The following is a 27,803-nucleotide window of genomic DNA, read 5'->3' on the forward strand; positions in this document are numbered from 1 at the left end:
GGTGTGAAATTGAAGCTTTTTTCTCCTCCGGGCCGTTTGACATCCAGCATAAACACAGAGCTTTAATACCATGTTCTGTGGTGAAGCACATCAGCGGCCTACACCTCAAACACTCACTCCAGCGGAATTTGGAAGAGCAACACTGAGGAAAACCAAGAACGTGCATCGCATCACTCCAATAAAACCAGAACTGTTCCAATTCTAATTCTGTCAGATGAGGAGATGTGCGCTGTGAGCCAAAACTGATGCACAAACCACATGTTTTACATTGAAGGTTTTCACTGACTATTTCATGGGCATAATGGATGTTTCTGTTTTCACGTGTTTACACTAATTACCAAACCGTAACTTACTTTGGGGATTGCCTAACTGGAAATATCCTCCGCACATAATTGGAAAACATCAGACTCTAATTTCAGCGCTGAAAGCCTGGAACCAGAGGGTCGATCGTCAGATTTGCATCTCGTTGTATGTTTTGAATAAAAATAGTGAGTCAGGTTTTGAATGCTTGTCGGTGGGTGGCAATGTTACAAACAATAACCTGATGGGGTGACTGGGTTCAATGTAGTTTCAAGTACATACTTTTCAAGTACCCCACCAAAAAAAACCAACACAATTTTCTAAAAAGCACATCCTGGGGTCTGACTTTGATTGGATGAGCAGATGACATGAAAATCGAAGTCCGGAGAGACAGAGACAGATAGACGGAGAAAACAGATATTTCAATTTACGGTTTCAAGCTCAACGCGGTGTCTGACACAGAATCAATACGCTGCCAGTCACACTTAGTGGATTTTGTATATTGTAGCGCATCATTATAAAAGGATTTATCCACCACTCGCTATGACTATTCTGATAAGAAAACAACAGACACAATGAAAAATGTTTCAATCTTTTTTGACAAAACAAGCAGAAGTGTAAAGTAATGAATTACATTTACTCACGTTACTGTGATTGAGTAGGTTTTTCAGTACTTTTTAAAGTAATTCAAATTTCTAATTTCAAATGTGTACTTTAAATTAAGTATGCTTTACACTGGAAACGTTGGCAGTGGATGATGAGGACAGGTGAGTGATGAGGACAAGTGACTGATAAGGAAAAGTGAATGAACGACGAGGACATGTGAATGATGAGGACAGGTGAACGATGAGGACAGGTGAGTGATGAGGACAAGTGACTGATGAGGACAGGTGAACGATGAGGACAGGTTAGTGATGAGGACAGGTGGGTGATGAGGACAGGTGAGTGATGAGGACAGGTGAACGATGAGGACAAGTGAATGAACGACGAGGACAGGTGAACGATGAGGACAGGTGAATGAATGACAAGGAAAGGTGAATGAATGATAGAGACAGGTGAATGAATGATGAGGACAGGTGAATGAACGACGAGGACAGGTGAATGAATGATGAGTAAAGATGCATGATGAGGACAGGTGAATGATGAGGACAGGTGAATGAATGATGAGGACAGGTGAATGAATGAATGATGAGGACAGGTGAACGATGAGGACAGGTGAACGATGAGGACAGGTGAGTGATGAGGACAGGTGAATGAACGGCGAGGACAGGTGAAGGATGAGGACAGGTGAGTGAACGATGAGGACAGGTGAATGAATGACGAGGACAGGTGAAGGATGAGGACAGGTGAGTGAACGATGACGATAGGTGAATGAGGAGGACAGGTGAATGAACGACGAGGACAGGTGAATGAATGATGAGGAAAGATGTGTGATGAGGACAGGTGAATGAACGACAATGACAGGTGAACGAATGATGAGGACAGGTGAACGAATGATGAGGACAGGTGAATGAATGATGAGGACAGGTGAACGAATGATGAGGACAGGTGAACGAGGAGGACAGGTGAACGAATGATTTGTCTTCACTTTATTCATTTGTAAAAGTTTGCCTTTAATTAAAAACAATGTATGTGAGATTTGTGTTCCCTTGTCCTTTTTGCACGACACAAGAAAGAACCACAACCTTGTTATTAAAGTAACTAAGAAACTTTAACTTGAGTAGAATAAATCAGTAATTTTTCCACCTCTGCTTCAGGGTCAGTCACAAGATTTTCTCCAGCTTTACACAGTGCTAAAGAGCGATGGGAAACTTTGGTAGTGCACAGATGGTCGTACACAAACACTACCTCATGTAAAATAACCAGAAAGGTCTTGTAAGAGGACCTCAGGTGAGGTTATAGCTGTGTGAAAAATATTCACTGTGTTTTCCTCAAACTAAGTTAATTCAAAATAACCCAGAGAGACTTGATGAATGTTATCCCACATAAAAACCTAAAACCTGTGGTTAAAAAAATCTGCTGCGCTCGACCGCCCACGTGTCCCCACAGCTCTCCATCACCATCTGCACCAACTCCTTCACTCCAAAACAATGAGCTCATAGTTCATCAAGATATTCTCCTCCTCCTTCTCCAACACTCCAGAGGCTTTGTGGCTTATGAGACTTATTTTTAGCTAAAGCAAAAGCCAGATGCTAAGCTACAGGAGCTCCACCTGGAACAAGAAAAAAAAGGTCTTGTTTACCTGATGACCGGAGTGAAGAGGCTGTGAAGGCGGCAGAAGAGGCGAACACCCTGAGGAGTAACAACAGAGAGACAGAGAGAGAAGGGTTTAGATTATTATACCATGATAGTAAAGCAGATTAAATCCCAATGACCATGTACATTTCAAAATGGCATGTTGTACAATTGATATGTACAGTGGTAATCAAAGGATTCAGCTTCTCATGAGCCAATACATTGACCTTTTTTGCTGGAATAATGTTGTGTTTGTGCATATTTTGTCCATTATTTTAGAAAATATTCTGAGTAAATGGCAGTAGGAGATATAAAAAGGACTTATGATTATAAATTAGAAATTTTACCTCATCATTTGACACCAAAATCATTGAAATCGGCCCAGTAAATGAAATTATGATGTAAAAGCAGTTCGAAATTTACATTTTGAAATTTGCGTGGCTAATGGGATTTTTCAAAAGAATGACCCAAAACGTTCATTTAGTCAAATGTTGGTGCTTCTTTCTACTTGTGAAAGAAAAAAATGAGTGGTGGGCGCGTGTCCAGCGTCCAACTCTTTTGCGCCCGACTCTTTGGTCTCTGACTCTTTTGCGCCAAACTCTTTTGCGAGTCGTGCCCGACTCTTTCACGTCTGAATCTTTGACGTCAACGTTGTCAACGTTAACTCATGACGCATTTCCATGACGACTGACCGGAAAAAGACGCGCGTGACGTCATGTTTACGCGACTCTCGATTGTTAAAATGAGTCTCTAAAGTAACGCTAAACTTTAAAAACAGACTACACATGTACGCTGATTATAAACAAACCGCTCCAGTTCCACTGTAGGCGAGCTAACCGGTGCTAAAGGAGCTAACGCAGCTAATGGAGCTAACCGCTAAACGGTGCCTGGACTCCGGTGTCATGGCAATTAAGCATGACTTCACATGCGTCTTTTTCCAGTCAGTCGTCGCGCGTTAACCTAGTGCCCACCTCTAAAAATAAAAAATAAAAAATGCAAAAATCAGTTTCAGTTCAGTGTGCAGTTTAATTAAATTAGATTAGATTAGATTAGATTAGACATGGTTTACCTTTGAAATGACGTCGTGCATGTCGCTCCTGGGGTGGTAGGTGCCGTCGTCGTAGCGGAAGCGGTAGAGCACTGGCTCTGGCTTGAACTGGTGTTTGTCTGTGACTGAGAAACAAGAAAGAAACAAGTAAAAAAGGAGGAATTATTCATCTTCCTTCATATTTGAAAGGATCGAGACACAGATTCAAGTCAAACAGATGAATGTGGAGACTCAAACCTCATGTAACTCATCCTCTGAACATCATCAACAACAACAACAGTGTGCTCTGCTGTATTCTTGGCTGCAGCGACGCGGATTCCATTTAAGTTTTTTTTATGAAAAGATATTCAATCGTTGTTGTTTTTTTTAACTGACCGCACCATGACAGAGAGAGGGAGAGGTCTGCGGGTCGAGGGAGTTATTCCTCTCCGTCAGTAACATTTAAAGCCCAATCTATTTCTCTGTGAGGAAGCAATAAAACACCGCTGGGTTTACGGTGATTTAAGATACAACTTGGCTCCAGGCCCCCGTCCGACTCTTTTGAGGAAATAAGACACGCAGAGCACGACGCGCCATTTGGTGTGAATACAAATACAAAGCTGGAGCCAGCTCAGACCTCATAGACGGAAATAAAACGCTTGTTATCCGAAGCCACAGAGGAGTCTCTGAGCAGATATTACACGAACATTACAGGAAGAAGAGATTAACGTTCATAATCCCCTTACCTAAACATTTGAGTGTTTAAATGAGACACCTGCAGAGACTGGAATGAGACAGCTGCAGCTGCACTGAGGGAACATGGAGCATTAAGGCCAGTCAATGAGACTGTGGCGGACTTGGTTTTAGATATGGAGGAGTGAAGGAGGATTGAGCTCGATTTAGAATTTTGTGGGAAATTTGCCGTTCTCCGTGTGGTGATATACGATCCAGACACCTCTGACATGTGTTCTGGAGGCATCTAATGACCTATTCACCGGACAGTTTGTATTCTGAAGACACATCGGGTAACCTGAACACCTCTTATTTAGAAATTAAGGCGATAAATATGCAATATTATAAATCTTGTACCTTCCAGCTTCATTTCTACCCATTCACTTCATATAATAGACAAATATTATATGTGGGTACATTGGTGCATACCGTGCTCATTTCATATCTCTGTGATGACCACTCTGTACTGCACTTTTTTTTATTATTGAGAAAACTTCAATAATAACAAAGATCTTGAATTAAAAAAGCCTTGATAAACTTGTGTGGGTGAAATACAGGAAGTGGTTCCCAACACTTAAATGCAATAATGTGCACACATTTGGAGTTTTTCTCAAGCATGAATGACATAAAATCCAAATATTTCTTTATCTATTTCATTCATTTGCCACAAACAATGGAAGGACTAGGTCTACATAATTCTGTTTTTTGTTTTTGACAATCAACAATAAAGTTTTCATTTTTCTTTTTTTTATTTCTTTTTTTTATCTTCTATTACTTACTGTTTTTCATATATATTTTACCTGCTTGTTGTCAGTTTTTTTATTTTGATTGTATATCCGAGTGTTATTTTCTAAAGTCTCTTTTCTGTGCTTTTCCATGTTTTATGTAAAGCACTAAGAATTACCTTGTTGTTGAAAGGTGCTATAGAAATAAACTTGCCTTGCCTTGGCAGTTCTTAAATTACGTAAATGTAACAGACTATTGTTCTTTAGACGTGTTATTATCTTTATTTTATGGGTCAAAAAGGGATCTGAGGCTCCAGATTAGACTTTATCTGGGTGGAGAGGCGAGAAAGAAATGGCTCTTTTCATACTTAAGGTTGCAGACTCCTATTATAGACGCTTTAAAAACATGCAGCTAAAACTTGTTGTTTCTGGCAGTTGGTCATACAGATTTGTGGGTAAACGCTGCTGGATACTACTCATACATTAGAACCATTAGAACAGATCCAGGGAAGAAAACGCTGCTCTGTTTCGGAACCAAAAGCTCGGTATTAAAGCAGAAGAAGCGGAATAATAAACCATGGAAAAATAACCAACCATGGTGCATGATGCCGTTTTCCAGCAGAGCCTGACCCAGGTGAACGCCTTCCTCCTGGTTCCCCGTCTCGCCGATTTCCATCAGCCAAGACACAAACTCACTGCAGGAAAAACACAAGCAATAACACGAGATTACCACACACATGGGATTATTGTTAAAAAACAACCAGCAGCGTTTAGTTTTCACGTTTATTGTCCGAGTTTGACTTTGTTTATTGTATAAATGAGATGGAGCTCTATCAAGTACAAAAGGACTTCATTGAGACCTGGGGAAGTTCATTGCGCTGCGTCATTTACAAACCGAGCACACGGTCAACAAACATATATTTACTCCCACTTTGATAAGAGGAGAGAAAGAAGCCGAGTGAGAACAATGTGAACAAGCAGAGTAGCAGTAGCTTATCAGATTACACCCTCCATGTCCCGTCTCCCCCACAAAAGTCAAACAAACACATCCAGAGGCAGAGTTCTAAGAAACTGTGGAGGAGGAGGAGGCAGAGCGGCCAACAGGCACATTTAGAAAAGTTTTCAGAGGAACGTCTAACCAGAAACACTCTTTTTAAACCACTGTCGTCTTTTTCTCTCCACAAGAGACCACAGGGGGAAAAAAGGCAAGAAAGAAAGAAAGAAAGAATGTCAATTTGTCAGCCTCTGCACCTTAAAGCAGAGAAAGAAAAACAGCCCATAATGGGAGTTCTCATGGTCTCCAGCAGATCAGGGTCACGTCTGCAATAAACAGTTTCACGCAATTGAAAAACGCCATATGGGTCGGGGAAGAAATGGAGCAAATCATAAACCCTTTAGAGTCTGAGGGGAGAAAATATCATGTCTCATTTAACTTTAATTCTGCGCTGTGTGGTCAAACATAAACACAGAAGCTTTGCTATTGTGGTTAGACAAACGGTTTGGTGCTGCGAGAAAAATGTGATTTCACACGATCGCAAACCAGGATTTAGCACAATTTAAGTCAAACCTTGTGACTATTAATAACTTTCAATCTTTAAAACGCGGGGATTTCACCGAGTTCAGGAGGGCGAAAGGTTACGTCTTCAGTCTAATATCTCAAAAACTAACGATGGTAAGTTAAAGAAATCAATCAGGTTTTTTGAAGCAGGGAAAAACATGGGGGTGGGCGCGTTAATGGTTTGTGTCCGACTCTTTTGCATCCTGAATCTTTGGTCTCTGACACTTTTGCATCTGAATCTTTGGTCTCTGACTCTTTTGCATCTGAATCTTTGGTCTCTGACTCTTTTGCATCTGAATCTTTGGTCTCTGACTCTTTTGCGCCAGACTCTTTTGTGTCTGAATCTTTGGTCTCTGACTCTTTCGCGCCCCAAAAAAAAATCATGTCTCATTTAACTTTAAAACATCCAAAACATGGACCGGTTGAAGGCCCCCCGAGGACCAGGATCTGTTCAAAAATGTTCTCAAATATGATGTTGTTTTGCTTGTGTATTCTAGACGAGGCAAATATCTTCATGGATTTTGGATTTTCTACATGAAAATAAAAAGGTAATAAAAAGAAAAAGGTCTCGTTATATATCGTCCAATAACACTCTAAGGTTGCATCTTTAGATTAAAGGTTGTTTTTTAAGATTTTAAACCTCACAATAATTCGAAAATTTCAAAAGTTTGCTGACCTCTGACCTCACCAGTGCTTTTCCACCCAGAGAACTTCACATCACTCTCTGTAAACCCGTATTTCATGACTGTTGATGAAAATCCCAGTAGATCCACACCTTCATGTTTAAATCATTTAAAATCACCTTCCTTCCATGTTCTGAGGCTCAGTTTGAGTGTGTGAATGCACTGACCTGCTATCACGTGATTGGCTGTTGAACGCACGCAAAAGCCACTTTATTAGGCACAGGTGTCGCTCTTCTTATTCAGCTTCGGGTTCAAAAATAATTGATTTTAAAAAGCGCCGTTCAAACTAAATTTGTAACAGAGTGACGTCAGAGAGAAAGAGCAGCTGCCGTCACCGGCAAAGGGCATCGCTTTCCAGGGCGAACAACCTTTTCATTGAGCTTTTAAAGGGCATTTCATCACAATCACAAACAGCTGACATTAGCGTCTGCCAAAAGGGAAACTTTGAATCTGCTTATTCAAAGAAGAAGAGTTGAAAACAGCAAGGTAGGTGGCTGTCGTGGACGTTCTCTGTGATGAATTACACCGTCTCTGACAACAAAACAACAAATACAAATGTATTTTTTTTGTTCCCCAAAAAGGGGGAGGAGTTTGAGAGCCAGAAATAGCTGCTGGCCTTAAAAAGAAAAAAATCACCAAGAAAAACAACAAGGAGTTACGACGGAGAGAATAAAAGGCAAAGCGTTTCACAATGGAGGGAGTGGGTTGGATTCAAAGCCACGGGGCAATGTGGCTTTCATCAGAGAGAATACCATCCTGGTTCCAATTCAGCCGTCACGCCCAGGCGTAATCGTCTCAGAAGACATCGCACACGACACAGGGACAGAGGACGACGTCTTTCCACTCAGACGCTCCCGTTTCAGGTGTCTTTTCTCGGAAAAGAAATAAAAAAAGTGCATCCATGACGTCTTCAGACTCACGGCTGTGACACCATGTGACCCACGTTTGATCCTTTTAATCTAATCTGCCTTCTTTCAGCTGACAGATCCATTCCTCCTCCAGACCACAAGGGCTCTGCTGTTGTCTGTGGAGGAACTCCTCGCTCCAAACCACCGTGAAATGTAACTTGGCCACAACTATGTCCGACTGGACTTTTGAGGGCTTTTATTTTTCTCTCTCTCTCTCTGTGCTTTTTAAAAATAACAGGGGTTTTTAAATGACTGTTTACGTTTGGGGTGACTCTTGGTGGGATTATTACAAGTTAGCGCTGACACAAACTCTGGTGGAGAGCTGGACTCACTGTTCCTATACGACCTAAATGACAAATGTTTCATTTTCAAACATTGAAAGAGCTCCTCAGCTACAGCCACATTTTTGTAGACAATATCATCCTAATCCATCTTTAACCCAGGATTACAACCTAATCTGAAAAATAAACTTGAAGAGTTAAAGTTAAATGTTTTTTTGTGCCTTTCCAGTCTAAGAAAGAACAGAACCAGTGTGATCAGGTGATTTTTGTTGTTAGTGAAATGATGATGGGCTCTGTCAAGCAATACTATCAGACCTGATATGTCAAACAACTTTCAATTCTTAAAAACACGTGGGTTTTACTGAGCTACATCGGTCCAGGAAGGCGAAAGGTTACGTCTTCAGTCATATATTTCAAAAACTAATTATGTTAAGTCAATTAAATCAACAGTATTATCCTAATCCAGCTATGTCATCTCCTCGGTGTGCTTCCTACGCAGGATTACAACATAATCTGAAGAATAAACTTGAAGAGTTGAGGTTAAATATTTTTATATATATAAATATAAATATTTTTGTGCCTTTCCAGTCTAAGAGAGAACAGAACCAGTGTGTAAGTAACTTCAGGTGATTTTTTTGTTGTTAGTGAAATGATGATGGGCTCTGTCAAGCAATAATATCAGACCTGACTGAGGGAGCGTTTGTGTGCATACAGCAGACTGGGTATTTGGATTCATTACAAGAGGAGTTTACAAGAATAAGTGTAAAAACTCACCCTGATAATCCTGTATTAAATCAATACGACAATCTGTCTGGATGTTGTTTTCCCATGACTGAGACTGCAGATAACACCACACCACACACACACACACACACACAGAGTCTCCTGAAACAACACACAACAATGCTTCCTTCTTCTTCTTCTTCAAGGCCACTGTTTTCACAAATCCTCCCTGATCTGATCCTTACAACCAAAGTGTTTTCTTAATCTGGACCAATTTGAAAAGTAGACACACACAGGGATTAAATGCAGATATTGGTCTCAACTGCTTCATGCTCACTTCACTCCCTCACAGTATCGCACACATGTGACGTCACACAGAGGAAACCACAAGGACACAACACTCTGCAGCTTCCTCACCGGGAGGACAAAACCAAACGTGTGGAGGTTAGCGGGGGAAAGGGGAGGAGCCATACCTTCCCAGGAAGCACTTGGGGAACGTGGTCAGCTTGCGTTTCCGGTCCTTTATGAGGTTGCCCTTGGTCATGAGATGGTAGAGCTTCTCTCCTTTCTCTGACACCATCACCCACGTGTCCTGCTCCATGCCGAGCCTCAGACCTGACCATGAGACCACGAGAAGGAGGGAGGGAGTTAAAAGCCTGTCAGTATCACGACATTAATAACGCTGCACTCAGCGAGACGAGATGTGACATCGATTAGAAACCGGAGAAGGTTAATGTCTGCTCATTTCAGCAGGAAATTAAACCAGTCTCTTTCTGCGTCTGCCTTTGACTTGACTCACAGGGGGCGGGGTTAACGGCCGAGTTTATCACGTACACAATCTCAACATGGAGGGGAAAAAAAGGGAAAAGGGAGAACGTCTTTAATGCAATTAATGCATGAAATTCAACATAGAAATGATTTAGAAAAACACCTTAACCCTTTAAAGCCTCAAAATGTCTTAGTTTAAACATAACCATAAAAGTTAAACCACAAAATGATCCTATAACTAATGTTTTGCCCATTTTTCTAGAATAACACTCAATATCTGCCAATTCTGTACAATTTACTTCATGTTAAAAAAGAAAAACACTGTAGTTGTACATGAACACCAGATTTTGAGCGTTAAATTTGAAATTTAAGGAGGATAAAACTAATTTAAAGTAACATTTGTCTCCCTGACTAAACCATTTTTAATAATAATGTTTTTTTTATTGTATATTTTTCATTTTCATTTTTCATTTTTCATTGGGCAGCTGTGGCTTAATGGTTAGGGCTTCGAGCTCGAGACCGGAAGGTAGCCGGTTCAATCCCCGACCAGTCCGCAGCTGAAGTGCTGTTGAGCAAGGCACCTAACCCCCTCACTGCTCCCCGAGCGCCGCTCACTGGCATGGCAGCTCACTGCGCTGGGTTACATGTTCTACACCTCACTGTGTGCTGTGTGTGTTCACTAACTCACTGCAGAATTGAATTTCCCCTTGCGGGACTTAAAGGGTTCTTAATCTTAATCTTAATCTTAATCTTAATTTTATATTATTTTTTGCTGATTTCATGTCTCTAGGTGGGGGGGGGGTGTCCATGTTAGTTCTTTATTTCCTTTGTTGTATTTGTGATTTTTTTTTAAATTTTGTATGTATTTATTTATTTATTGTCCTACACCTTGCAGCCCACATTATAGTATACACATACATTCTTTAATGTGTAAAACTGTGTGTAAATATCGTTAAACTTTTTAAGTTTTTCTATGTACAGGCGTTTTTTTCCTGCAACAGCGCGAGTGAAATTACCGTAATAACTGTAATGTCGCGTTTTGAAGTGCAACAAGTTTTCCAATCGCACAAACCGCGTACCCCGTAATTACGGTAACGCAAACGTACACAGCTTCTAATCTAACCAGTATAAAACGGTTCAAGCCTTACTTTTCCTGCGCTCCCTCTCCTTCATGATGGCCTCCAGCCACTCCTGCTTCTCCTCGGGCGTCTTGGCCATGCAGACGAACCACTTGTTCTTGGCCGTGTTGTGGATCTTCCAGCCGTTGTTGACGATGTTCCCGCTGCTGTGGTAGTCAGCTGTGAGGCAGAGGAGTTAGTTTTATATACAGCGCTCTCTCTCTCTCTCTATGTGAGAGGGGGGTGTTCCACACTCATTTTACGCTCTCAGTAGTTATTCATGTTTGAAAGGGAGGGCCCATCAATCAGCGGTCGTACTCATGGTGACACTGTAAACACTGAGATGTTGGGAAGTCACCGCACTCAACGCATGCAATAACACGGAGGGAGCATCTGAGGATCACAGTCATTCTCTTCACAGAAAACAACGCTGGATAAGGTTGGCTCATACGGCACCAAAAACAACCCCTCGTTATAACTACAAACGATACCTAGAGCTGCAACTAACCATAATTTTTGTAATTTATTAATCGGTTGATCGGTGTTTGTCAAACCTGGAAATGACAGGCAGTAGTTTTAAGGATTTCTTTGGTATATGGAGCAAAGCAACTCTAAGAAAATATTCACATTTAACCCTTTTACAACCACAGGGATCCACCGGTGACACCGTGTGTATTTCAAATTACCGTAACTTACTTGCTACTTTGTACAATTGTAATCATTCCAGCTGCCCCTGAAAGCTGTGAAACGGGGCTTTCTGATGCTATTACACGCATTACGGTAACGACCGATCTCCGCTTTGGGAGAGGGAGGAAATGAGCAGCGGCTGCAGGCGGCGTTCGTGTGACAGGGGGAGTATTCAGTCAAACTTTTGGTGCGGTTTCTTGGAGTTTAGCAACGTTTTAGAGGTATATTCTGTGTAAATAAATCAGAATTTTGTAAATAATAGTTTTAGCATTTTTTCACAGCTTTCAGGGGATGAAAATTGCACGAAGTAGCGACGAGGAGTTACGGTAATTTGAAATACACATGCGTCGCGGTGTCACCGGTGAATCCCCGTGGTTGTAAAAGGGTTAAATGTGAATATTTTCTTGGTTTCTTTGCTCCACATAACAAAGAAATCCTTAAAACTGAATCATTTTGGTTTGTGGACGAAAACAAGACATTTGAAAACATCGTCATTTCCAGGTTTGACAAACACTGATCAACATTTTCTGACATTTTCTGGAACAAACGATTCATCGATTAATCGAGAAAACAATCGACAGATTAAACGATTACGAAAAATAACGGTCAGTTGCAGCTCTAGATATCGTAAATCTTGTTTTCATCACGGAAAAAGCTTCAAACCGATTCATCGATTATCACAATATCGTCTTAGTGCAGAATCATTTTTCCAGGCTCCTTTAAACCCTCCTCATGGAGTGGTTCATTGATTATCGCTCCACTCATTTAACGAGATAAACGAGTGAGAGCGGATAAATCACTCATCCTCAGAACACACAGAATATCACATAGATGGCTAAAACCTGAACTCTTGACCGTCTCACTCATTATTTCCATCTCGTTTCAGGGAGATGACTTTCTCCCCGTGAAGGGTGTAACAAACAAACAAACAGAAAAAAACCCGTCCCACTACAATCATCAATTACAATCAGGTCTAAAATCATATCCTTTATACGGCACGCCTCAAGGGCGTTTTTCCCGTGTGTGTGTGCGGTGAGTTCACCGCGTAGGAATCTCCAGCTAAAACACTCCAGGATTTCAGATGGAGAACGCTCGCTCGGCTGTGGAGCAAGAACACCCACAGACTCGCTGCTGCACCACCACCACCGCTAGCGCCGCCGTCTCCCTCCCTCACCCAAAAACCCTTCCACCTCTCACCAAAAAACACCCAATATTACTGCCCGTCCAGGCCCTGCTGCAGAGGAAATGATGGCTTCTACAAATATAAATGATAATCAGCGGCTGTGTGAGGCCAAGACACACAAGAGCTGGAGTTCACCAAGAAAACAGCACACACACACACAAGGAAGTGTAGATGTTTGGAGGTAAATCTTATTTTTACAAGTTTAATTTGTTGTCAGTGTTCCTTTGTGTGAGTTATTATGGGATATTTTTTACTCCTTTTACTGCCAGGAGTGAAATAAAAACGAGGATGTGAGACGCGAGAGAGAGGGAGAGCGCAAAAAGAAACGTGAAAATGAGTTTGTCCAAAGGAAACGTTTGGATGTTTCTCACCAGTGCCGTCGTCCACATTTTCCACCTCCATCACCTCTGTGTTGATTCTCCCTCTGAACAGGTAACGAGGTCCTTCAGTCGACGCCTTGCTGTTTTTTAAACGTCTAAAGCAAAGATGAATACAAACACAGACGTTAGCCATCAATGTTTAATACAATGATGAGATTAGGATTGTAAATCAGTCTGATTAAAGGTTTTATAAGAGATTAACTGGATTATAATGGTTTCCCATGTGTAGGAAACAAATGAAGAGAGGGAAATGTAACACATTTTTAACATTTTCTTTCTTCTTATGGGAATAAAGTCGTAATCTTATGAGAATAAAGTTGCAATTTTATGAGAATAAAGTCGTAATCTTATGAGAATAAAGTCGTAATCTTATGAGAATAAAGTTGTAATTTTACGAGGAAAACGTCAGAATCTTATGAGAATAAAGTTGCAATATGATAATAAAGTCACAATCTTTTGAACATAATGTCATAATCTTATGAGAATAAAATCTTAATCTTATGAGAAGTCTTAATTTTATGACAATAAAGTCTTAATCTTATGAGAATAAAGTCATAATCTTATGAGAATAAAGTCATAATCTTATGAGAATAAAAGTCGTAATATTAAAAAGTCCTAATATTATGAGAATAAAGTCGTAATATTATGAGAAAAAGTCATAGGAGAAAAAAGTCGTAATCTTTAGGATTAAAAGTCGTAATCTTATGAGAATAAAGATGTAATATAACAAAGTCCTAATATTACGAGAATGAAGTCGTAACCTCATAAGAATAAAGTCGTACTATTACAAGAAAGTCATATTATGAGAATAAAGTTGTAATCTGATGAGAATAAAGATGCAATTTTACGAGAATAAAGTCGTAATCTTATGATAATAAAGTCAAAATTTTACTCGAAAAAAGTCATAGTATCATGAGAATAAAGTCGTAATATTAAAAAGTCATAATCTAATAAGAATAAAGTTGTAATTTTATGAGAAAAAGTAATTTTACGGAAAAAAAGTGTCATAATATTGACAAGGAAAGTGGTAGAAAATGTATTCCGGTAATATTAGGACTTTATTCTATCAGTTTGGCCCTGATACTCCATCATATGCAGACATCAAGAGAACAAAAGAAAAGCGATGAATGCAGCAGTGTTGTTAGCAGATGAAATAGTCGTTAAGTGTGAGTTTTGCGAGCACTGCTGATTCATCACGGTTTCTGCAGACGCACAGAACAATACTCTGCAGTCAGACAAAAACTTTAACATGTGTCATCATAATTGTCTGAGATGATTTAGAATACTGAAAAAAAGGTACAAGTAAAACAAAAAAGAAACCTCTTCTTTCATCCCCTTCACAAAAAAACTAAGAACTCCTCCCACAGTTCCCAAGGAAAGAAAGCGGTGCAGTGAATAATTTATGAAAACCATGTTCTGAATGCTTTGTGGGTACAGAGAGAGAGAGAAATTAACATAAAATCTACTTTTATGTTACAACTTAGTAAATGAGAGGATAGAGTGATACATAAAAGAGGAGAAGAGGCTTTTGAACACCTGTTTTTCTTCTTGCAGTAGACCAGAAGCTTATCGAACAGGAAGAAGATTCTCTCCTGGATGTTTCCGGCGGAGATCTTCAGCAGGACGCCTTGCATGAGCATCTCCGTGCACGTGTCTGTGATGTTAGAGCCCTGGAAAAGAGGATTTATAAGATTTTATTGTTATTATTCTACAGGAGAGAAAGTGTCTGTGCTGCAGAAGGGTTGTGAGTGAACAGGAGGAGGAGGATTTCAGAGCCCAGCCTTTCCTGTTCCCCTCTCTCTCTCTGGGCTCTATAAAAACACTCCCTGCTTCCTCACCAGCAGATTGCTGTGGGACTTTAAAATGCACAGTTGTTAATTGCTTCTATGGAATAACATCCCGTCCAGAGCTGGACTGAGCCGCTGCGTTTGTCGCGTCTGGTCCCCATATTGGTTTTAGTGATAAAGTGTGCTCTCACTTCCCTTTACCTTGCTTGTTCTGGGGATTTATGAACCCCCGTGTGATCAGACCTTCAGTGCTAAAAATATCTCCCCATGCGCACAGAGCCGGAAAATGTGCTAAGCATTTCCTCCTGCTGGAGACATCTGTGAGCCAAAACCTATCCCCCCTTCTTTCTCTCCTCACACTCCTCCTAACTTCCCCTCCTCTCCACTCCCCGGTCAATTCCTCTATCTCTTTCATTCCTTCCTCCACACTTCTTTTCTTTCTTTCTTTTTTTTTCCAGGGCCTTTTAACTCCTGAGCCCATGACCAGATGTTAAACTCATTTACAGCCAGGGAAAATGTGTGTGCAGAGCAGAGCAGAGGAGAACACGGGGAGGCCAAATTTGTCTTGGTCACTTGAAAAAGAACCAAGTTTCACACTCTTCCCGAGTCCTTTCACTGCAGCTAGAGCTGCAACGTACCATTATCTCCGTACTCAATGACTCTGTCAATTATTTTCTTGATTAATCGATTAATGTCAGAAAATGAAAAAAAAAATCATAAAATTCTGACTTCATTCTCGTAAAATTATGACTTTTCTCGTAATATTGTGACTTTATTCTCGTAAAAATTTTGCATTTTTCCTCATATTATTGTTTTTTATACTATGACTTTATTATCGTAAAATTGCGACTTTTTTCCTCAATATTATTACTTTATTCTCGTAAATTACAACTTTATTCTCGTAAATTACAACTTTTTTTCTCATAATATTGCGACTTTATTCTAGTAAATTACGACTTTTTGCCTCATAATATGACTTTTTTCTAGTAAATTACGACTTTTTGCTTCATAATATTATGACTTTATTCTCATAAATGATTACTTTTTTCCTCATGATATTACAACTTCATTCTCGTAATTTTACAACTTTATTCTCATAAAATGTTGCGTTTTTTCTCATAATATTGTGGATTCATATTTTACAACTTTATTCCCGTAAAATTACACATTTATTCTCGTAAAGTGATGACTTTTTTCTCATAATATCAATTATCAAAATAGTTAACGATTAATATACCACTTGATTCAACTCTAACTGCAGCCTTAGATTGTTTTCCTTCTTTTTCAATCTTCACATTAAGCCGTTCCAAGCCAAAGCTCTGCTGCACACAGAGCACTCACTCTACAACTTAAAACTTCAACCATCTATTTTTACAGGCAGACACAACTAGAAATAACAGCTACACACAAAAAAAGAGGAATGAAATGTGTGTTTTTCACTTAGCTGGAGAGATTCCTTGAAACTAAAGTGAGCCCGCAGTGGTCAAGCAAACTCTAGAACCAATTTAAGCTGAAAAACCTGCATATTTCTATGGTACGCAGTGGATAAACATGCAGTTTTGGACTGTTTGATTCTTTGATTATGGACCTTTTGCACGGTTTGTTACATAATGAAGAATTGTAATGTAATCTGTTATTTTTTATCTTCAATAAAAGTTCTCTAAAAGTAGATAAACGCGCACATTCCCAGAACTAACCGACTGGAAATCAACTTGCCACCTAAAGAAAAATGCTGGCAGCCGTCACCATGGTGACCACGACGGGCCGTCGCCCTGTCGTTCCCACACGAGAGTGAAACCTGCCAGGACGACCTGAGGGCAGCCAGCTGTGGAGCAGGTCACTTCTAACAAGCAATCAGGCAGGGATGGAAAAAAACAACCCTCCATCGTTCCTCAAAACACCCACACAGAAAATCATCTCACTTCCTGTTCTTTCTCTTCTCCTGTCCCGTCTTTAGCTGCATCTTGTTAAGAAAGATCCCAGCTCCAGAGTGAGCTAATGTTGTATGATTAATAAAAGAGCTGAGGAGAAAAACCACAAAGTGACACCGCACCCAACACTGAGCCTCTTTTCTAAATCACCCTATTTTTAGACCTGATTATGTGGTCTTTATTAGTGTATACATGTAAAAGCTCAAGTGTTTATTTTCATTAGCATTTGTGTTAGATTAAGTGTAACCAAGAGTCTTTTTATAACGTCCTCATTATCCGTCTGCAAACACTAGCGTTCAAAAGTTTGGGGCCACTTAGAAATGTCCTTATTTTTGAAGGAAAAGCATCAGAAATACACTCTATACATTGTTAATGTGGTAAACAACTATTCTAGCTGCAAACGTCTGGTTTTTAATGGAATATGTACATAGGTGTATAGAGGCCCATTTCCAGTGTTCTAATGGTACATTGTGTTAGCTAACCGTGTTAGAAGGCTATTGGATGATTAGAAAACCTGTGAACACCCTTGTGCAATGATGTTAGCACAGCTGAAAACAGTTTTGCTGCTTCTTTGCGTTAACGCACATTAACGCATGCTAGCGCATGTTAATGCATGGCCCGTTTCCATGACGACTGACCGGTAAAGGATGTGTGTGACGTCATGTTTACGTGCCGTGGCACCGGAGACCAGGCACCGTTTACCAGTTAGCTCTATTCGCTGCATTAGCTCCATTAGCTATGGATTCTAATCTTGTCAAGGTCTCAACGATATTTTCTATTAATTTTGCAACTCTTTGATGAATAAAAGTCTGACTTTTAATGGAAAACACTAAAAAATTGTATAGGTGAGCCCAAACTTTTGAACTGTAGTGTACATACGTTACTGTGAAAGGATAAAATTCACTTAAAAGTCAGCTAAAGTCTAATATTTGACAGTGATCCTAAAACAACACACGTGAGGAAGTCCAATCACACTCCGCCGTATCTTGTCCCCGTCTCAAATCTGGGTTTCAAACTCCAGTGAAAACAATCCCCGACTTCCCTTACACCTTGGTCCAAAGCTGAGTCAACACTGGCAGCATCTCTTCGTCCGCATGTGTCCAGGAACTCTTCAGGCACCTTCTTTAGACCGGAGCGAGGTCAATTACATCAGCGTTTACAATAACCACCACTGTTCCTCTTCCCAGGCAGCCTTAAGGCCCTGCTGACCCCTGTGTTACCGTCTCCCACAACTCATCATAATCTGAGGTCAACTTTCCAGACAAAGACGTTCAATCTACCTGATGATGATTGGATCAGTCACCTCAAAGCACACAGGGCTCATCCAGGCGGAAAGAATCTGGCCATTGTGAATAGAAGTCATTGTTCTCCACGTGAGAGAGGGAGAACGCTTAAAAGGCTACAGGAGTCACGCCGATTTGAATTCCCCGTTGAACTGCACAGGCACTGCAGAGCTTTAAAGTGGCTTTAAATATGTCACGACTTCCAGCTTTGGGAGTTAAAAAGCAGGGAAATCCGAACACTGCAGCCAGACGTGGACGTTAAAATCATTAAAACACACACCTCCCAGCCCTCGATGTGAGACTGCCACTCCTCCAGGATCTCCAGCTTCTCCATCTGCCGTTTGGCCTCGTTGATGCTGGTGCACACGGCCTTCATCACGTGCAGAGACTCCTGCACCATGGCGTAGTCGTTGTGCTTCTTCGGAGTCCTCTTCAGCAGCTCCTGCACAAGCAGGAGCATCATCTTGTTACACATGATGCAAATATTGATGATTCCAGGCATCGTTTTATAGATCGAGGACATCTACGGGTGGCTGAAATATAATTTTCACATTATTAGAAGCATGAGAAGAAAAATGTGCACGAGCTGGCCGGTTGAAAAATGTAACCTCTGTGTCTGCAACGAGTCTGAGGCCACGTCCACACGCTGTAGTACATATGCCAGGCCTGTAAGTGGCGCTGTAACGTTATACAGCAAAAAAACAGAGAAGAAGAGGGAGACAGAACGAACCAAGCGAGGGAAAAGAAAGGGAAATAATGTCTTTCTGTTTCCGTGTGAATATTTAGCGACTTTTTCCGACAAATCAGCGACTAGCGACAAATCTAGGAAGTAACCACTTCCTGTCATGAACCTAAATACTTAACGAGAAGGAGAAGCATGAATTCTGCAGCACGAGTGAGATCAATCTAACTGTATTTACTACAGACGGAGAGTCAGGGACACAATCACTGATCTGTTTTGCTTATTCAAGTAAATGATATCGTATTTTTTTTACGATTCAACACTCATAATGACTTTAGTTACTTTTCACTGACAGTAGTTGGTAAAACCATGGGGATGTGACGTCACTGTTTTCCTAAAGTAGCGTATTCTCTGTCTTACATGGAAATGCGAGGCCGGCATTTTCAAAAAATACCGCTTCAGGTCGCCCAAAAAGCTTCTGTCAACTTCTACAGGGCAAATGTATACAGTTGTGAATATATACTGTACTGCATCTTCTGTTTCAGACTTCAAGACTTCAAATGGCCCTGCATCAAACCGCCCCCTTATTATTATTATAACATCTCTAAACTTGAACTACAGCCTATTTAGAGAACATTAGCTTGTAACAAGCGTTTGAACGCGTATTTAATTTCGCTGTCGTTTCTCAAACGAAGGGAAACGGAAGCGTTCAGGTATGAATGAGCCATGGTCAAAGTGTCTGAGGACGCAGCCGGGCAAGAGGTGGAGGAGGAGGTGATGATAGGTTCTCGTGTTATTCCTGCGATGCGGTTTGCGCCGGAGAACCCAGAGCGCAAGGGAAGTGTCGAGAGCAGTGTTTCATTAGCGAGAGAGAACGGGACAGCCCCAGACTAATGACTGGGTGGTGCTGGATGAAAAGAAAGAAAGAAAAGAAAGGGTGGTGTGCAGGAGGTGACAGGAGGACCAGACTCACTCTGAGCAGCAGCGGGTACTTGCAGATCCTCTGAATAGGAGCAACCAGGTAACCTTCCAGCGGGACCTCTGTGTTTTTCCGCCCTCCGAGCAACATGCAGTTCTAAAGTTAGAGAGAGGAGGAGAAGAGGATGTTGACATCTGACACATCACAACACAACATCGTTTCAATACTCAATTCTAACCCCACAGATAAAAAGCCATCAACTGAGAGCTCTTCTGACGACCGCGTGACCTTTAACCGACACGGCTGAGGCCACGAGGTCACGAGCTAATCTTGCTTCTCACCTCGCATCGTTTAGATGAGAGCGATCGTTACAGCGTAAACAAATAAACCAGGGCTTTATAGCAGCCAACAGGTCAACGGTTTAGTGGAGGAGGTCAGCGGATATCACCGGAGTGTATTAGCCTGCAGCTGAGCGCAGGTCGGAGAGAAACACGACACTCGTGCTCCACCTCTGATGGAAGGGGAGGTCATTAAATCAAAGTCAATTAATATCTTGGCCTCCTCTGGCGTCTTAAATTAAAGACACACTTGCAGCTGTTGGATACGAGCGTGTGTGCGTTTCATTTCTCACTCCATTAATTAGCGTCTAAAGGTTGTTTGCTTCACCGCAGCAGCAGCAGTCAATCAATTCGACTAAGGCTGTGGTCAGACTCTGCGGGTTCTCCCGCAGGTTCCTAACTCTGCTGTAGATCTCCATTTCAAAGCGCTCTGTGTTTTTTATGGAAGCTTTAAAACATCGGGGGGGCAGTAGTGGTGGTGGTGGTGGTGGTGGTGCGAGTGTGTGTGTGTGTGTGTGTGTGACACGGCTCTGAGGTGAGGCAGAGGATTAGGATTACCGACGGTCGCACGCAGCAACAGAAACGCAGGAAAAGACCGAGAGCAGAGGACAAACGTCTGTAAATGATATCAAGAGACGAGTCGAGAGAAAAGAAACGGGGTCCAGTGTTCTTGACCTCACCGAGCACACACACACACACACGGTTTATCTTGTCCACAGAGGGATTGTGGTCATCCTTTGTTCTAGCAACATGACGCCCCCCCGCCCGCCCCCCCGTGGCAGAGAAAGTCTCTGAGAGCGTCAGGACAGGAAGAAGGAGTCCGCCCACACATCAGAGTCACATCAGCTTTGACACTGTCCAGCTGCCGTGTGTGTGTGTGCGTCTACACGTGTGTTTTCATAGACGAGGAATGTCCAAACCCCACTTTTGATCCCTCGTGACCCCCCCCAAAAAGAATCCTCAGAATACAACTATGCAAGAGTTTTCCAAACAAACAAACCACAGCGTGAATTTGCTTATTCAGATTCAGATTGAAATACTTAAAACCTTCTTGTATCCGCCGCTCACAGCTCATATAAAGCAGCTGAATGAATGTCACGCCGTGCACATCTCTCACCAGTAAACACGTCCGGACGCTCCTGATCTTGTTGAGCTCCAGCAGCAGCCGCTGAGCCTTCTCGTGGTTCCCGCAGTACTCGTCGTAAATCTGGAAACGGCTTTTCTGCAGGAGGAGGACAAGGTTAAACAGGGCAATGCATAAGAAATATAGCAGTTGTATTCTTCTGCACTCTGTCTTCTCCATAATTGAATAGATAATGTACTATATATATACACTACCGTTCAAAAGTTTAGGGTCACCTATACAATTTTTGTTGTGTTTTCCATTAAAAGTCACACTTTTATTCATCAAAATAGCTGCAAAATGAATAGAAAATATAGTCAAGACATGGACAAGATTAGAAATAATGATTTTTATTCCAAATAAAGAAGCAGCAAAACTGTTTTCAGCTGTGCTAACATCATTGCACAAGGGTTTTCTAATCATCCAATAGCCTTCTAACGTGATTAGCAAACCCGATGTACCAGTAGAACACTGGAAATGGGCCTCTATACACCTATGTACATATTCCATTAAAAACCAGATGTTTGCAGCTAGAATAGTCCTTTACCATATTAACAATGTATAGAGTGTATTTCTGATTCATTTAATGTTATATTCATTGGAAAAAAAGTGCTTTTCCTTCAAAAAATAAGGAAATTTCTAAGTGACCCCAAACTTTTGAACAATAGTGTATATACAATTATTTCCTGTCATCTGCCTTGCAGCCATATGACCAGCAACGTTCCGCTAAATAGATTCTCATGACATTAATCTTCCTTTGTCTCGGCAGCAGCAGCAGATTCTAAATCACTCACAACAAAGAAAGTCAGGACAGAGCGGTAAACGTCGCGCGTGGACGTCAGAAGATAACGCCGGTGACGTGGAACGACCTAACTCACGTAACAACAGGAGCAGGAGCGTGTTCAAAACACAACGTTTTCCCCCCCCGAGTCAGGTTTTCTAAGGACTCAGAGTGGACAGCTGTCTGCTTGAATTACATTTGACCCATTTTATGAAGCAAAGCCGCATAGAGCAACTCTGTCTTTTTACTTTTAGGACAATAAACCACAACAAGAGAACGAGACTTGAAAAGCAAAAAAAGCTCCAGGATTAAAGTCTTATCTCACGGATTCACACGATCGCTCGTGACTAAACGACAGATCATGAGTCATGGGTGTTTTTTTTTCAGTTATGCCTTCCCTGGATTACATCTCATTTTCACAGAGGGGTCATCTCAACACTGCTCCATCACTCATCTTGCGTTCACCTGTACAAGTCGCTCCCTAAAGCCTCGACACATGACGACGCTGCAGATTTACGAGGCCCCTGGAAGCCATTACGTGCCAGCCTGACTTCAGGCTCCGCATCAAAGAAGTGTGCGATCTATAGCGCGCAGTATATCAGTACATCACGCGTATCTCACATGTGCGCCCGTCTCATCACGGGGTAAATCCGCAGAGAGACGGATTGATAACACGTGGTGCATCTGATCGTTTCTAGAGGGGAACTCGTCGTCGCAGAAGAGGAAGATTCTTTAGATCACAGGCTCCAGTAAACAGAGGGTTATTAATAACAGAAGAAATGATGAATCGTTCCTCACAAAGTGCAAGAAGCAGCGTCCGATCTCATGGTGAGCGTGAGGCTCAGGCTGCAGCAGCTCCTCCACCATGGACAGGAAGTCTCTGTGGACGGCCAGAATCTCCTCGATGTTGGAGAACAAAACCTGGAAGAGACAAAAAGATATCAAGACATATGTACATCGGTGTTTAGAGGCTCATTTCCAGTGTTCTAATGGTGCATTGTGTTTGATAATCGTGTTAGAAGGCTATTGGATGATGAGAAAACCCTTGAAAACAGTTTTGCTGCTTCTTTATTTGGAATAAAAATCATTATTTCCAATCTTGTCAATGTCTTGACTATATTTTCTATTCATAGTGCAACTCTTTTGATGAATAAAAGTCTGACTTTTAATGGAAAACACAACAAAAATTGTATAGGTGACCCCAAACTTTTGAACAGTAGTGTGTATATATATATATATATATATATACACACATCTGTCTCTGCTCCAGCTGCAGTTGTTTATTGTGGTGTGGGTCTTTGTGGGTCTTTGATATTCACATTTGAGACGTTATAGTGTTTTAACAGATCTGCTGGATGGCAACTTTGCCTTCATGTGGTTGTTGACTTCTGTGCCCCCACCCCTCTTTCGTGCCACTTCAGTGGTGGGTATTAAAGGACAAAACAATACGCTGACACTGCACGGAGGAAGAAACTAGTAAAAGGTTTTTATGAGCGCGTGAGGCCTGACTAATCTTCAGTGATACAGAACAGAAAAACTGTGCATTTCCACTCTGACTGTGTATCTGCCGAACCCCCCCCCCCCCATCTCAAAGTCATCTCTGTACAGCATGTTCCCAAACAAAAACACGCAGCGGACGCTCAGTAAATATCCACCGAACCAAAAGTGTGTTTATCTTGTAAGTGTAAGCAAAGAGAGGGAGCATCCTTTATGATCCTACAGCCAGAATCATTTCTAAATAGATTATAGTTACAGCTGCTTCCTCCTGGCCCTCGCCCACCACTTCTTTCCCTCCTCATTCAGAATTCAACTATTTTCAGGTTGAAACACTATCCCAAATATGGGAGGCAGTTTCCGGCGTAATTTCCGCGCCCTTTCATGGACCGGGTCTCCATATGAAAACAAGAGTAAAAGTCAATTGTACACAAACGTTCAAAGTTTGGGGTCACCTATATATAAATTTGTTTGTGTTTTCCACTAAAAGTCAGACTTTTTTCATCAAAAGAGTTGCAAAATGAATAGAAAATATACTCAAGACATTGACAAGATTAGAAATAATGATTTATATTTAGCGTTGGGCACGTTAACGGCGGTTAGCGCACGTTGACACATGGCGCGTTTCCATGACGACTGATCGGAAAAAGACACGCGTGACGTCATGTTTCCATGACTCCCGATTGTTAAAACGAGTAACGCTAAAGTCACGCTAAACTTTAAAAACAGAGGCACACATACACAGTACAGTTTGAATAGCTGCTCTTTTCGTTTAATAAAGCTCCAGTTCCACTGTAGGCGCGCTAACGGCGCTAAAGGAGCTAACTGAGCTAACTGAGCTAAAGGAGCTAATGCAGCGAACGGAGCTAACTGGTAAACGGTGCCTAGACTCCGGTGCCGCAGCACGTAAACATGACGTCACATATATCCTTTACCGGTCAGTCGTCATGGAAACACGCCATGCGTTAACGCAAAGAACAAGCAAAACTGTTTTCAGCTGTGCTAACATCATTGCACAAGGGTTTTCTTATCATCCAATAGCCTTATAACACCATTAGCAAACACAATGTACTATTAGAACACTGGAAATGGGCCTCTATACACCTATGTACATATTCCATTAAAAACCATATGTTTGCAGCTAGAATAGTCGTTTCTGATTCATTTAATGTTATATTCATTGAAAAAAAGTGTTTTTCCTTCAAATATAAGGACATTTCTAAGTGTCCCCTCATTTAAATGCAGTAGCACAGCTCACAGGTTGACCCTCACCTTAACCGTTTCCTCCGTGATGTTCTTGTCCAGTTTGGTTGCCGCATACTGGTTCAGACGATGTAGAAACACCTGAAGGAGAGGAAAGGAAAGCAACTGTTAACACTTTTTCTTAAAGTGGCCCCAGGATTGAATTACGTCTTTGACGACTGATGAGTTTGTACCTTTTAAAAGACCCCCCCAAAAAAAAAGTGCGTTGGCCCTTTGAGGCCCTTTTGCCTGCAGCTGCAGCTGCTGCCGCCAGAGTAAATTGGTAACCATCACAATGGTCACCTGATACGCACGTGAAACACAATCTGCAGTGAATAGTAAAAACACGGAGTAATTGCCGTGCATGGGGATTTCAAAGACAATGTTAAGTGGCTGGAGATGAGACGGAGACGGAGAGGCCAAGCGTGGGCAAAGTGAGAAGTATGGGAAGTGCTCCGACTTTCTTCAGTCTCTGACAACACTGGTTCCCCCACGACAACAGCGTTTAATACTTTCTGAGAATGTCAAATTAAGATTATGTGCCTTTAATGTATTCTTAACTCGTGGCTTAAAGAGGGGAATAAGCGATTCTCTGAGGTCTGCCTCTTGAAGAAGGCATCCATCAACAGGTTACCAGAGAGGAATCTTTATGTTTATGCGCGTTTGAAAAACAATCCGGCAGATGGGAATCTATCGTCAGAGTTTAAAGTTCTAGGGGGGGACGAATAAAAATTGGCAGCATCAAAGTTTTGATTGATGTCTGGGAAGTTGTGATGAAATCCAGAGCAAGGAATTGAGAATCAGAAACCTTCATGAAATATAAATTACAAAAGATATTTCAAGGCTACGTCGTCAAAGTCGATGTTAAACAACAACAACAAAAACAAAGTCCCTGCTTTTCAAAGAGATGTTAAATTTGAGCAAAACAACTTGTGTCGTGTCTGTTTCTGCCTTGATAAAACCTTGTCATATTATTTGTTCTCCAAATGCATGAAAAGGCAGAGATTGGATTCATACAATTGGATTTCATTAGCCTGCTGAAACACTGGGGCAGAAACCACTGACACTGATGCTGGATTAACTCAATGAAAAAGCAGAAGGAGTTAGTTTGAGTCCAACTGTGTTCATCACGGTGCAAATTTAGAAGACAGGGCCACGATGCGGTGCTGTGGAAATTCAATTTTCTCAACTTAATTGGCCTGTCACTGATCACACAAATCCCTTTTTCACAAAACCAGTGTAACATGGCAACATAACAGGCAGAGGAGGGGAGACGCCACCAGTGCTGCACACACTGGAAAACACACATTTCATCCCTGATACAGCCGCGATCACCCGACGTGACTGAGCTCAGAGCAGTAAGAAGTTACATCTGTCGCCCAGTGCAGCCATGACCTGAGCAAACTCCAGAATAATACAATCCACAAAAGCAAAATAAATGTCTGACACATTTTTCGTCTGACTCTTCTGCATTTTACCCTTTTGCGTCTGACTCTTCTGCATTCGACTCTTAGGCGCTTGACTCTTAGGCGTTTGACTCTTCTGCGTTTGACTGAGCAAACCCCAGAATAATACACTCCACAAAAGCAAAATAAAACGTCCATCTTTTGCGTCTGACTCTTTTGCATCTGACTCTTTTGCGTTTGAATCTTCTGTATCTGACTTTTTTGTGTTAGACTCTTCTGCATTTTACTCTTCTGCGTTTGACTCTTTTGCGTCCGACTCTTTTGCATCTGACTATTTTGCATCTGACTCTTCTGCGTTTGAATCTTTTGCATCTGACTGTTTTGCATTTGACTCTTAGGCGTTTGACTCTTTGGCATTTGACTCTTTAGCATTTGACTCTTTTGCGTCCGACTCTTTTGCATCTGACTCTTTTGCATCTGACTCGTCTGTGTTTGCTCCCTCACTTCACAGCGATTCCAAGCCCATGACTACTTCCTGTCCTAAGCCCCGCCCACGGTCAGAATCGGAAACAATAATACCACGGCACAAAGAACAAGCGAGGGAACGCTAACGCAAAAGAGTCGGAACAAACAAAATTCCGATCATTGCCAACAAAAATGTATTTTAAACACGCTTCTTCAAAAGTTTTGTTTGAATATGTGACTGAGCTCAGCGCAGTAAGGAGTTGCATCTGTCTTTGCAGTTGACCCCAGCCGTGGGCATCCCTTTACTGCCTCTCTGAGGGCCGTAACGCCGTCTGTCGCCCAGTGCAGCCATGACCTGAGCAAACCTCAGAATAATACACCCAAAAAAAGCAAATAAACAACTTATTCTAACGAGCAGACGAGCCAGGAATGACTCCTTCACACCGCAAACTAAAAAAAAACAGTGGTTGTGACTTATACTGACCTGATTGAAACACTTTATTTGATTAACTGTGCACAGATGGGAACAGAGTTTCCAGCTAATTACAGAGCCAATGTTCTGTTCAATGTCTTTAAAGGAACACAAGATGATGATGATGATGATGATGATGTGGGGGAAAAAAATAAGTGAAATCATCTTAAATCACACTGTATTGACATGGAGCGACACATGAAAGGGAAGCGTACATCGAGTTTCTGGTTGGCTTAAATAATCAGCCTCTTTGTCGTCGGGCCACCCTTCGCCCTGATTACAATTCCGTGGCTGCCTTGCCTCGCAAACTCTGCCACTCACGGGCATTAGCATCTGATTAGCAAGTCTAATACGGACAAACACGGAATTCACTTCACAGACCTCTCACAAAAAGACCACGGCAGGGTTTACTGTATGTGACCTGTGGCTGAGCTGAAGTAGAGCAGTAAACGCGGCGTCCCATCGTCAAACATGGGCTCCTTAGGGATTTGATCACTTCAATGATAATAATGAAGAGTCTCTCCGACAGGAAATGAGCTCTAAATCTGCACAGCATTAACTCTACAGCTACA

At 41.6% G+C, this 27,803-nt stretch overlaps 1 protein-coding gene across 3 annotated transcripts in view; it reads right to left on the reverse strand.

The window, feature by feature from the left end:
* prex2 (phosphatidylinositol-3,4,5-trisphosphate-dependent Rac exchange factor 2) overlaps positions 1-27,803 on the reverse strand; it is a gene marked incomplete at its 5' end in the record, with an annotated part of 93,782 nt that overhangs the window by 51,183 nt on the left and 14,796 nt on the right. For all 3 annotated transcript variants that reach the window (XM_083901571.1, XM_083901572.1, XM_083901570.1), the window contains 12 exons: positions 2,543-2,592; positions 3,605-3,708; positions 5,614-5,714; positions 9,646-9,787; positions 11,089-11,238; positions 13,300-13,403; positions 14,845-14,978; positions 18,590-18,751; positions 19,965-20,066; positions 21,366-21,470; positions 22,951-23,073; positions 24,919-24,990. In XM_083901571.1, coding sequence (XP_083757697.1) covers positions 2,543-2,592; positions 3,605-3,708; positions 5,614-5,714; positions 9,646-9,787; positions 11,089-11,238; positions 13,300-13,403; positions 14,845-14,978; positions 18,590-18,751; positions 19,965-20,066; positions 21,366-21,470; positions 22,951-23,073; positions 24,919-24,990 — 1,349 coding nt within the window. The remainder of the gene's footprint in view (positions 1-2,542; positions 2,593-3,604; positions 3,709-5,613; positions 5,715-9,645; positions 9,788-11,088; positions 11,239-13,299; positions 13,404-14,844; positions 14,979-18,589; positions 18,752-19,964; positions 20,067-21,365; positions 21,471-22,950; positions 23,074-24,918; positions 24,991-27,803) is intronic.

Source organism: Microchirus variegatus (assembly GCF_963457635.1).
Source record: "Microchirus variegatus genome assembly, chromosome: 15".
NCBI lineage: Eukaryota > Metazoa > Chordata > Actinopteri > Pleuronectiformes > Soleidae > Microchirus > Microchirus variegatus.